The sequence below is a fragment of the Somniosus microcephalus genome, chromosome 1 (assembly GCF_052327205.1).
Source record: "Somniosus microcephalus isolate GS21.2 chromosome 1, FLI_Smic_1.0, whole genome shotgun sequence".
Classification (NCBI taxonomy): Eukaryota; Metazoa; Chordata; class Chondrichthyes; order Squaliformes; family Somniosidae; genus Somniosus; species Somniosus microcephalus.
In genome coordinates this window covers 80,924,604-80,936,760 of record NC_140987.1, presented here as the reverse complement: position 1 = coordinate 80,936,760, position 12,157 = coordinate 80,924,604, and the positions used below count along the sequence as shown (strand labels likewise).

General features: G+C 41.7%; 1 protein-coding gene across 2 annotated transcripts in view; it reads left to right on the top strand.

Annotated features, from left to right (window-relative positions):
* melk (maternal embryonic leucine zipper kinase) overlaps positions 1-12,157 on the top strand; it is a 148,677-nt gene that overhangs the window by 98,501 nt on the left and 38,019 nt on the right. The window contains exons 11-14 of one of the 2 annotated variants that reach the window (XM_085983701.1): positions 3,536-3,622; positions 8,489-8,617; positions 9,557-9,685; positions 11,005-11,218. In XM_085983701.1, coding sequence (XP_085839827.1) covers positions 3,536-3,622; positions 8,489-8,617; positions 9,557-9,685; positions 11,005-11,218 — 559 coding nt within the window. The remainder of the gene's footprint in view (positions 1-3,535; positions 3,623-8,488; positions 8,618-9,556; positions 9,686-11,004; positions 11,219-12,157) is intronic. The other variant, XM_085983708.1, reaches the window with a different exon arrangement.

The following is a 12,157-nucleotide window of genomic DNA, read 5'->3' as shown; positions in this document are numbered from 1 at the left end:
AGCTCTTTGATTTATCTTTACTTGAATGTAAAAATATCTTCCTAGTAAGTAGAAACTGAGGCCTAGAAATTCGGTGGGCTTTGCGCCCAGTTACAGCCCAAAGAGGGCTTCTGCGCCAGTAGGGGTGGTAGTGCTGATTTTGAGAGCCGCGGTAATGGCGGCGGTAGCCGGTAGCGCTGCGCCGGCACCGATGACGTCATCGGTGTGCGCAGTGCCCCGATACCGCCCCGAACCCCATCTTCAGTTGCCACCGCCTCCTCCGTGGCGGCCGCTAACAACATCGGGAGACCGGGTCCTTACTGCAGCCTTAGCGGGGCGCTTTAAGGTGGAGGTGCGGCCGGCCGCTTTTTCGGCGGCCGCCTGCCCGCACCTCCTTCCCCGGCCTCCTCCTCCTCCCCCCCCCCCCCCCCCCCCCCCCCCGCGGCATTGCCGGCTGGTTTCCGTGGAGCCCGGCACTTCTCCGTTGTGTCGGGCTCTTTTGCCGGCACTCGCGATCGGGGCTCCGGCCGTTGCAGGCACCTCCTCCTTAAGAGAAGGAGGAGGCCTGCAGTACAGCAGCCTGCCGCACCACATCGGGTGGCGCAGCGGCACCGGGAGCGCTGAAATTCACTTTCAGCGCCCCAAGCGGGGGCGGGCACACCCTGGAACAGCGCCCGGTTCCACCTTGGGGCGCTAAAAGCGAATATGGGACGGGCGCAACTGGCTCCGCGGCCGGCGCAAAATTTTCGGCGCAAACGAGCTGGCGGGGCTATACCCAATTTCTAGGCCTGAGTTTCTGTGGCATGGTCAGAAGTGGGATGTGTGTGCCGATAAACAGAGATTGGCCTAAGTATACACCATGTATTAAACTGAAACCTACAGCACTCTCCTCTAGGACAGTGGATTAAGGAGTGCTGGAACAGTTGAGATGGAACCAGTCCTCAACCCAGTGCTGTTTTCAAACCTTTTCCCCTATGAACCAGAATAGTTGATACTTTGGCTTCCATTGGGATAACCACTATTTGTTCAAAATCGATCAACTTTCAGTTTCAAACTTGGACAAAATATTTTTCTTGAGTAATGTGAACTTTACGAGCTTTCTATTCCACCGCACCGATTTGAACTCACTAGTAGACTTTTTATAAAAAAGGAAAAGTGGCCTGGATTTGTTGGGTAACTGGTAGATCTTCTGTGATGCCACTCGTAGGTAATTGGGACTGGCAGCATGGTTTCTAATGTTGATACCATGGCCTCTCTGCCATCTAGCATCTCTGTTAGCATAGTGGGCAAAGAACTCATCAAACAAATGTGTAACATGTTCGTCCGGTAATATTGTCAGCAGTAATTTTTAGCCTCAAGTTGAGCGCACATGATCAACTCATCACAAACTGGCGAATCAGTCCTTCAGTCACTGGTGTCTTCTATCGATCTTCTCCAGCTAGTTGGAAATGTACTGCCACTAGCTAAGTAGTCACACACAGCTGCACTTTAAAGTAACTGCACTATTTAAGCCAGATTCACTAGATATGAATCAAAATGTACTACTGAGGAACAAGTTCTCGAGGGCAACTAGGGATGGGCAATAAATGCTGGCCTTGCCAGCGATGCCCACATCCTATGAACGAATAAAAAGAGCAACCAGTAGAACACCTAGCAATCAAATACCTAATTTCACTTTTTCCCATTCATGAACCAGCCAATACCACAAAGTTAACCAAATTGCTAAACTAATTTCTTCACATTGTTTTTAGCTACAGTACCATGTTCCTTCTCCACTCAGGTCAGTGTAATACAGCAACAAATAATGTCTATAACAAATAATAAAATTATACCATTCTGAAAATAGAGTCAATAAACTTGAGCCATAAATTGATTAATGGTTAAAAATGCCTGCAAGAAGTTCTCCCCATGTAGGCTTACCCTTCTGTCTGGAACCTGGGAGTTTTCATTCAAAATTTCACTTGGGCTTTAGGTGCTGAGGTTTACCAGCTGCTGTTGGAAAAAAAATTGTGCATACGAGAGACATATCCGGGTACTGTATATAGTTAGAACCCAGCTCCTGTGGAATTACAATACTCCTAGTGCACTGCAACTCCCATCACTAGAACCAAGAAGTAAAGGACTGGCCAGTGCTAACTAGTGCAAAAACTGTGTGAGATGCATTGAGTGTAGATTTGCCCCTAAACAAACCCACCAAGATAACCCATGCAACATGATTTAAAAAAATATATATATTTCCCATTTTACTTTCAATTTGCCTTCTGACAGGAGTGTTTTGTCCTTTATCCATTATCCAGTGAATAATCAAACTGAGCAAGGTTATCTGTAGGAGTCTCTACAGAGGAATTTGTAAAATGTTCACGACCCCAATTGTAACTTCCAGCAATGTGATCCTTATACTGTGCCATTTTGATGTCAGCACCAATGTGTTTAATTATTTTTATAGAAGATATTTTTGAACAGTGTCTTGTCAGCAAAAAAATTCCGGTTGAGTTGGGCAGGAGAGTTCAGTAGATTTCTGCTGAGTGAACTATTTTCTCAGGCACAAATGTGTTCTTAATAACTGAGAATTAAAATAAGTGAGAAGGTCATAGAATCACAGAATTTTACAGCACAGAAGGAGGCCATTCTGCTCATTGCACCTGTATCGACTCTCTGAAAGCGCTATCTCCACTTAGTCCCATTCTCTTGCCCTTTCCCCATACCTTTTTCAATTTTTCTTTAATCACTTCCTTTTTAAAAGCTATCATTGATTCTGTTTCCCCCACTGTTCCTGGTGGGGCATTCCATGTCCTAACCAATCCTCCTGAGTTTAAATTTTTTTTTAATCACTCCCTCCATCTTCGATTTTTGCCGTATATTTTATTTTCCACTCCAGCCTCTTCGAAGCGCCTTGAAGGTTTTTTTACACTAAAGCTGTTGTATAAACACAATTTGTTGTTCTCAACTCAATGACTAGTGGGAATAGTTTTTCCCAATTTTACCTTATCAGAACCTCTGAATTTTGAACACATTTATCAATCTGCTCTTAACCTTCTCTGTTCTAGTGAAAGGAGCCCTAGTTTCTCCAGGCTTTAGTCATAACTAAAGGATTTCATCCTTAGCATCATCTTAGTAAATCTCTTTGTATCCTCTGCTGTGTCCTTCGCCTCGTCATCTTTAAAGGTAGGGCATCCAGAACTGAACACCATCTTCTAACTGCCAAAGTATTAGAATTATCTCTTTGCTTTTGTACTCTATCCTCTTTTCTAAAACCTAAGATCCCATGTGTTTTTGTTTTTGCAGCTTCATCAACTTGTCCTTTCACTTTTAAAAGAGTTGTGCCTCTACTTGTAAAGCTATGACCCATCATGTTTGCATTCAATGCAGCAACTAAATATATTAAGCAATCTTTTAATAATCCTGTAATAATGCTAATAAGTAATGCTTTAATAATCTACCGGCCATTGTGAATTACAGGATACATTTTATACATTGCAAACATTGCACACTAAACTAAGTACTAACTGTATTAAATGTTACCTTATTTTTCTTCCTAATATGTTTTAACTTCCAGATTGGCTATCTCGATGAGGACTGCATTACAGAGTTATCTGTGTTCTTCAAACGCTCCAAAAAGAGTATGTCCAGTTTGGTGACAGAGGTAAGAGTCTGACTACAATGTTAATAATCCTTGTATCTATATATATATATATATATATATATATAAGGAGTCGATCTGTCTGTCCTTCTGTCTGTCCTTCTGTCTGTCCTTCTGTCTGTCCTTCTGTCTGTCCTTCTGTCTGTCCTTGGGTGTGCGTCTGTCCGGCTATGTGCTCGAAAGTTATACGGCGTACCTACGCGCGCGTTACCTCCGAAGAAAGCTTACGCTTCCGGGACGCTCGTAAGCGTATTTACTTTTCGGTCGGACGAAAATTGTTCGCGCCTTATGCAAAAAACCTTCAAAATTAAACTCATTATCTGCTAGCATTGATTGACTGACGTCAAGGTTCGACCAATCCTGTGCCGTCACGATTGACCAATCCTACAGTACGGTCCCCTGATGGTTGGCCAATCGGTGTGTGTGTGGGCGGGACTAATCGTTTTCATCTCGGGGATGTGGCAGCCATTGTTTCACTGCCATGACTTCAGCTTCCAGCTCAAACTACTTTGAAAGTTAGTATCTCTTTTAAAAATAACAAGATTTACCAAAAACCTTTTATAAGTACTTTCACTTTCATCTTTCAAGGTATTAAAAGGTAGAAATGTTGCCCGGCAGCAGATTCACAAAGGGACACAGACAGGGCCCAAAAGCCTGGGACTCGATTTAAAATGTTGCCCGGCAGTAGATTCACAGAGAGGCCCCAAAGCCTGGCACTCGATTTAAACCGCCCGGCCCAAAACAGCCCTGGCAAAGCCGGGCTCCCCCAGCCCAAAACAGCCCTGGCAAAGCCGGGCTCCCTCAGTTAGTGGACAATAAATAGTTCCTCGCGTTGTCTTGGGGCTGTTTAGAGTCCTGATTCAACTGTTCTCCTGTACTGATTATATCTGATGCTATCGGTCTATTCCTGCCAACATTATTAGGTTCTGCTCAACATTAAAGGAGGACTGTACTTTATCGAAGCCCTGTGGCATCCATTTCATAGTGAAATTTCAAGTGATCAAGTTCACTTACCATGAAACAGCACGTCTGCTGTAGTAAGTTAAAGTCACTAGGTACTTCAAGTAAAACTGAGTTTTAATCTTCAATTTTTAGCAAGGAGCAGTGGGCTAAGCCTTCAGCCATAACCGTGCTTCATTTATTTGTGCCGCAACCAAATCTCCATTACATGTTTTGATATAACTTATAGTTCAGCTGCAGAAAACTCTCCTGCCATATTATTGAAAGTTTGTTTACTATTTGTTAATTGTATTGATTTCATTCTGATACCAGTTTTGAATCTGCAAATGCAGATTTTTGAAATTTAATTGCTTCTACTGGCTGCATGCAAACATGGGTTACTGGCTCCTGTGAGATCACTAAATATTATTGTGGTATGTCAATTGCCTCAAAGCAATTACATGATGCAATGAAACTGCCTACTTGTAACTATACTCCAACTGAACCCTTGGCAAAACCAGACTGAAACCAGCCACCTGAGCTGTTTTCCTGTGCTTCATTTTGCTACAATTCAGTGAAAGGTTGCTTAATTCAAATTATCAGATGATTCTATTTTTTTAAGCACTGTATTCACATTGTTTGTTTAATTAAAATTATTGGATAATTTAATTTTTTTAATGCAAAAATTATCAAGACTTGGACTGTATTGCACATCAATGACCTGACTATACAGGTACAGGAAACTTTGATATCCGGCACCGACGGGACCGAGCTGTTGCCATCCCATCAAAACTGCCGGACAAACCAGCGCTAATGTTAAAACATACGGAGCTTTTGAGCTCCGTATCTAGCGACAAACCCTGTTGCTTAGCAACAGCTTCTGAACAGTCGGCCATAGCTTGCAAGCGTCTCTGTAGCTAAGCAACAGCTTTAGCTAGACCTTGCAGAGCCTGACTGGTGGGGGAAAAAAAAGCAAAGAAAAAAAAAACTTACTGAACCGACTCCTGAATTTTGCCGGTGGCTCGAGCATTCTGGACAGTTAACCTCCGGATAAACCAAAGTTTCCTGTAGTTGATTTCAGACGCACTCTGGTCCCTAAAATAACCAGAGAGTGCATAAGTACATAAAGATAATTCAGCACTTCAAATCCCTTCTATCTTCTACCCTACCTGTTTAATCTGCAGAGCAAAGGTTCTGCAAGATTTCTCCTTGCTTCCCCTAAAAATAAATCCTTCAAAACTCCGGCACAGTTAGCAACTTTGCATCTTATGTCATAGATATTAATCCTTAACCAGTTCCCTTTCTTAGAATGGCACTTCCATATTCTCAGCAGCTCAGGAACCACCATGTTAGACTATTCAAGCATCTCTATCCATCCTTATCCTTATAACACTCAATTACATTCCTAACCAGATATTTGTCCAGCTCTTTAAAATAAAATGTTGATGGGTACAGCATTAACTGCTTTAGCTGGGACATTTTCTCCCACTTAACTACTGTTTGGGTGGACGGACAGGGGTGGGGTGGAATTTTTCAAATCATACTTCAGGCTTGTGCATTTTATCTGATTGCTATGACAAAGACACATCTGCAAAAGCTAATCCAATAGAGGTCCACATTCAATTTGGTGACTATTTAATGGACACCGTACTTTACAGCTACAGTGATACCTGCTAACTTTAAAAAAAAAAAAAAAAAAAAAATTAATTTCACAATTCATTCATCATTCACAAAGTAAATAAAGGTTTAGATGGACTGCATTACAGTAGAAGTCATTTAAGCAGAATGCAATAAATGGAACATCTGCTTCAGAGAGATGACAGCTCAGTATCCATTTCCCTTGATGCCCGAAGGCTCAACTTATTGGTTCAGTGAGATGGTAAAATCCTACCTATCTAGTGAGTAGGAGAATTGCTGTAGAATGTTTGAGGCTTAGCTCTGTTTGTATGCTGAGCTGAGTCTCAGAACTAACTCAAATACCAGTAGGTCAGAAGATAACAAACAGAATAATCAGTTAATCAGGACAGATTGGTTTCCAATGAGATGTCTTGATCAAATTGCTTCTATTGTATTAAATAGTAAACCAATCTTGTCTTATTTGGCACTACAAATCAGTGAAGTGGTATCTTGCTCAGGAGGGCAACGGGGTGTTAAAAGTTCCTTCCATAAAGGCATTCAAATCTTAGACATACTTAGCCTTTATAGAAAAGGTCTTTGAGAATTCATTGCTACGTTTCCCTAATCCAACCGCTCTTTTTTTACTATTTGATCCCTCAGTCTATGCCACTGAAGTAACTAATGTTATTATAGCTGGCATGGAAGGTTTTGCACTTCACTCTTTCCCTTGCATTAAAGCTAATGCTGGATTTTGCTTCAGTCGTGCCTGCTGTTCCTCTGTCTTTTCCAAAACTTCTCCCCACTTCACCTGAAGCCTTAATCAGTCTGAAGCATCCTTAGGCTTAGCTAACTTTATCTTTGCTTGTAACTTCTGTAAATTCACTACTAAATATTGCATGTGAAACTATATTGAATAATTGTCTTTTTACTGATCCTTTAGTAGTCAGTCCTTCTGACCTCTTTCATAGGCTGTTTCTGGTTACTTCTGTAAATTGTCATTCCCACTTTTTTGTTCTAATGCTATAGTTGCTAGCTATCTTAAAGGACCTCCCCTCCATAACCCATTCTTTTGTACTGTTATGGCAGACATTAAGGGCTGGATTTTGCCAGCCGAGACGAGTTGGGGGCGGGACTGCTGCCTTCCGGGTTCTAGTCCCGCCTCCAGCGACGTCTGACGAACGCATGCTATTTTGCCTTGATTGGCCTTGTTAAGCCCGTCCTGCGGGCTTACCAGCCAATTAAGGGAAAGCCGGTGACAGATGACGTCAACGTATGATGCTTCATCTGTCAAATTTATTGACAGATGCATTGTCAGCATTTGACAGCTTTGAGAAGCTGTCAAACACTGACAATCTCTGTTCTAAGGTGAGCCCTTGCACATAGGCTTCCCAAGACTTCTCTCCTCAGCAGAAAGCAGATGGCTGCAGCATCTGAGAATGCAGCAGCCATTCTGTCATCTCTGCCGTTGAGATGAGGCACCTCCGGATTCTCAACAGTTGAAGCCTGCAGGAAGAAGCAAAGGTAAGGAAAGCTTTTCTAACACTTTACACTCACCTCTCATACTTACCTGTCCATATTTGCACCCATCACTCACCTCTACATTTTACATTTCGACCCCTTTCACCTCCGCAGACCCACATCATGTCTCGCTGACCCTGGCGAGGTTCGCAGCCGTCGGGAAGCCCGCAGCAGGAGGCTCAAAATGGGGGAAAGCCTCAAAACTGCCTGTTAACTACCTGCTAACCGGCAGTTAATTGGTTCTAATCCCCTTCCCGCCTCGAGGAGACGGGTCCCTGCGTGACTCGGGCACCCGCCTCCCGGGAAGATGGCACGGAGGCGGGTTGGGAGCGGGGTCGGTAACCGCTCCCAGTTTCTGCCATTTTCCCAGCAGACCCGCCTCCTCAGGGCTGGGCAAATTCTCCCCCCAGTTTTATTCCTGCCTGGTCTGTCAGATCCTCTGCTCTCTTCTTCAAAGACCTCTGGTCCTAAGGGTATCCCTTCCATCCTCCAAAAATGTATAAATTCTAACTTCACTGATCATTTAATAATCCTTTCTCCTAAGCTGAGTACACCCTATATGCTCTTTTTACTTGCAGTGAAAACCAGACTCATTACTTGGCCCCCGATTCTTAACTTCTTCTTTCCTACAACTGTAAAACAAGAACATTTTACCTCAATCTCTCCCTCAACAGGCAAATTATGCTGTTGAATCATTATTTCTATTGCAAAAGTGCTCACTAAAAGCTATGATTTGCTCAAATAGAGCACTTCTTACACAATGCATTAAGTTTAGCTCCAAATTCTTTTGTTTAGTGGAAATATGATAGAATAACAGCAGCATATCTACTACTGTTATATAAGAAGAACCATGGCAAGCCTGTCCGCTTGTTCTCTTGCACTGAAGAGCAACATGTGCCCTCAACGCCTCTGGGAGAACTGAAGGTGAGAAATCCATTTTGAGAGCTTCATAAGTGAATCCAAACAGTAATTTAACTTTGTTCGCAATGTAAGTATGGCAAAAAAAAAATTTTAAAGTTCAACTTTTAAAGAAAACATGCATGTCACCATTTTTGCCAGGAGGGACCTAACTGCAAATTTAAGACTATGGGGGGAATTTTAACTCTTTTATAAAAAAAAAAAAAAAAAGGTTGGGGTCATGTGGGAAGTTAGTGTTAAAAATATGAATCCTGTCCAGAACCGGTCTCCAACCTGCCCCGTTTTAACGTAGGCGGGACAGGGGTTGGGCAGCCAACCCGCTGCCAGGAGGTGGGTCGTCCATTTAAGCATTATAATGAGGCTGGAAGCCTCTGCTTTAACTTCCATTTTGAATTTAACTTTAGCTGGTCGGGTTTTGCAGGCCTCATGAAATCTGCCAGCTAATGCAAGGCGAGGACTGCTGGATCCAGCATTACACCCCACCCCCTCCACGAGACCTCAGATTTCCTCCCCCCTCCCCCTCCCAGGCCTCTGATTTTTTTTTCCCCCCCCCCCCCCCTCCCCACGAAGCCTTCCCCCCTCTCTTTCCTCCCCCCCCCCCCGGCTACGTACTGGTCCCAGCCGCGATCTCTTCCAACACCCTCCCCATGTTGTCCCGTTCCTCCTTAAAGCAGGATATTACCTTTTGGAAGAATGGACTACAAATTTTCAACAGCTTATTACCTGTGAGATCTCTTCATCTTTGCATCATTCTTGATGAACATTTGAATACAGATGACCAATGTTTATGCTGCCGAAGCTAGACTTTGTAAATTCATCATGTGACTTCTGTGTGGAACTTTCAGATGTATTTTTGTAAAAGATGAAAATGTTTAACTGTTACTGTCATATTACTGTTTAATCTTTGTATTTTGATGCAAATTTAACCTCTAATTGTTTTACTAGTTCAAGAGCAATGTAAATTTTGAAGATTCCGAAGACGATGGCCCCTATGTGTGCGGATCTGTAGAATTCATGGATGAGTGTGTCCTCTCTGAGGACTCGCTTTTTGCAGTCACGTCCCAAGTGGCAGAGGTTTGCAGAATTTTTTCTAGTTTCTTTACAACGTGTTATATCACTTTGACAAAACTCTGCTTACACTTTCAGAACTACTGTGCTTTACCAAAAATAAAACCTAGTTTTGAGATCATTCAGGGGAATGCCATATCACCTCATGAGAACTCTTAAATTTGTTCCTCCTTGTTACAATAGAAACTGACAGTCATATATTCACATTACTCTAGCCACTTTTAGTTCCTAAAAATATGAGGAGATCCCATCTTGTCAATTCATTATATGGAAAATGTTCACATCCTTAGACTGTGTATGCAAGACATCCACATTGAAGCAATACTCACACATTTACTAAACATTACTGTCTAGATTCAACTGCAACACATGCCTCTGGAAGATCGGTCCTGATAGCTGGTGTTATTGGGCCTGCGCTTCTTAAATTTGCAATATTTTGGATTGCTACCGTATGTAAGAGGATGCAGAATGAAGAAAGATTAACTACCTTCTTTAGTTGTCCTCATTCTTTGATGTGCATTATATACACACTAATTCCACTCATGCATAGTATTATGAGGGTTAATATTAAATAATTAGCTAGTTTCCATTTAGCTTCAGGTCAAAATGAAGTCCTGTAGCTTTATATGAAACATTGGAGCGGGATGCCATGTACAGCATCTGCAGTGTCATGCCAACCTTTTTAATTTTGCATGTTCGGCACATGTTTTCCCCAGAACCTATATAGAGAGAGAGAGGGAGTGATATGTGGAGCATTCATATATTTCAAACAATGAAAAAGACCTACGAGGTTGGTAATTTGTTTTGCTGCCTGTATTGCCATTATTTGTATCTCTGGTACTTTATTACTCATGTCTTAATCAAAAAAAGCCCAAAAAATTGATATACGTGTGTGCTTGTAGTGCAGACCTTGTGTAATATGTACAGATTCATGTTGAAATTGTTTTCTTTTAAGTGTTGAACTGTTTTAAAAGATTTTTTTTTTAGTTTGAGATTGAGCCCCAAGTAACATCAGTCCAGTCTCCAGATCAGTTGGAATGATCAATGTGAAAGCCTATTGTCTCGATTGTTGTATCATGTGCAACCTACAAAATGAAGTCTAATTAAAGTTGTTCAGCAACATGCAGCTGCTGCATATATTTATCAAAGGAGTGGTTTGTGTCAAAACACTTGCGTTTTAAATCCCCTTGTTAAATATTGTGCAGTGGTATACCAATGTTTCTTCTCATTCCATTACAATTCATTCTTTGCAGCCATTGAGTTTCATCACACAGAAAATGCTACCTTTTCTTTTCTGTAAAATGAACTTTATCTTTGTACTTCAGCGAGCAAGATGTAGATCACTTAAAGATTCTTCAGAAAAACAAAAAATTGCTTCAAAGAAATCTGAAAACAAAGAAAATATAAAGTGGGTAAAAATGAATGTGAAAACCGACGATCACTTTGTGCAGCCTGAAGCCAGAACACCAGTCATTAAGAAAAGCTATGAAAAGAAAAGTCTGGTTACTCCCAAACAAAATGCAGATGTTCCTCGTAAAGGTAACTTTTTTTAGTTGTTAAATCTTAGATTTTCATATCTGTGTATTCCAAGAGTAATAAACTTGCACAGTTGGATTGTCACAATGAGCTTGTCAACAAAAAAAAGGTATGGTTTTAATTTTGACAGTATAACAATTACTATAAACTGGTAAACGTTTAATGCCACAGTGTACCTTCAGGTCCAATATCACAATCGACAGTTCGCACTTTATTCTATATCGTGTCTTCATTTTGCAACAATTGCCTAGTGTACAGATTATACAAGATAACAGTAAAATGAGTTGACCTGGAATTCAGGTCACATTTTGGTCTGAGTTGCCTGCTCCCATTAAAACCACTTCATGGTAACCTTTGTCACTTCTGATCATGTTCTCTGTTAATCATACCAGAGGCCGATCCAGAGCTACCTAACCCTAGAAGGCCCTCTACTGTCTGTGTTTGCAGCATTTCCAGCCAATAATGATTTTTTTTCTCCCCTCTGGACTTGGCCCCAAGCTGGAAGTGCTGGCTCCCATTAAAGTCAATGGAGCCTACTTTACAGGAGCAGCTGAGCAGGGATAAGCATAAAATAATTTAGTATGGGAGTAAGGGACTAAAAAAAGAAGTGTTTGGCACGTTATCATTGTTCCATTGAGCAATCAGGAAAATGATCTAGGGATTATAGTATGTAAAGCTATCAAACTGTCAGCACAGTTCTTGGATGCAAAAAAGCCAAATATGATACCAAGTTGCATTAACAGATAATAAACAGTATATAAATGAAGAGCTTGTATTGTTGCTATATAATGTCAGATCTGGGGTGAAGGGGGGAATTTCCTGCAGTTGCTTTTTGTAATAAAATTGTAAAACGTTCTTCATATACACATGATTTCACTACAAGTAATGAACATAGGAATTATCTTCTCCTGCCCCAGAGCTGGAGCACTGTGTAATTCTGGT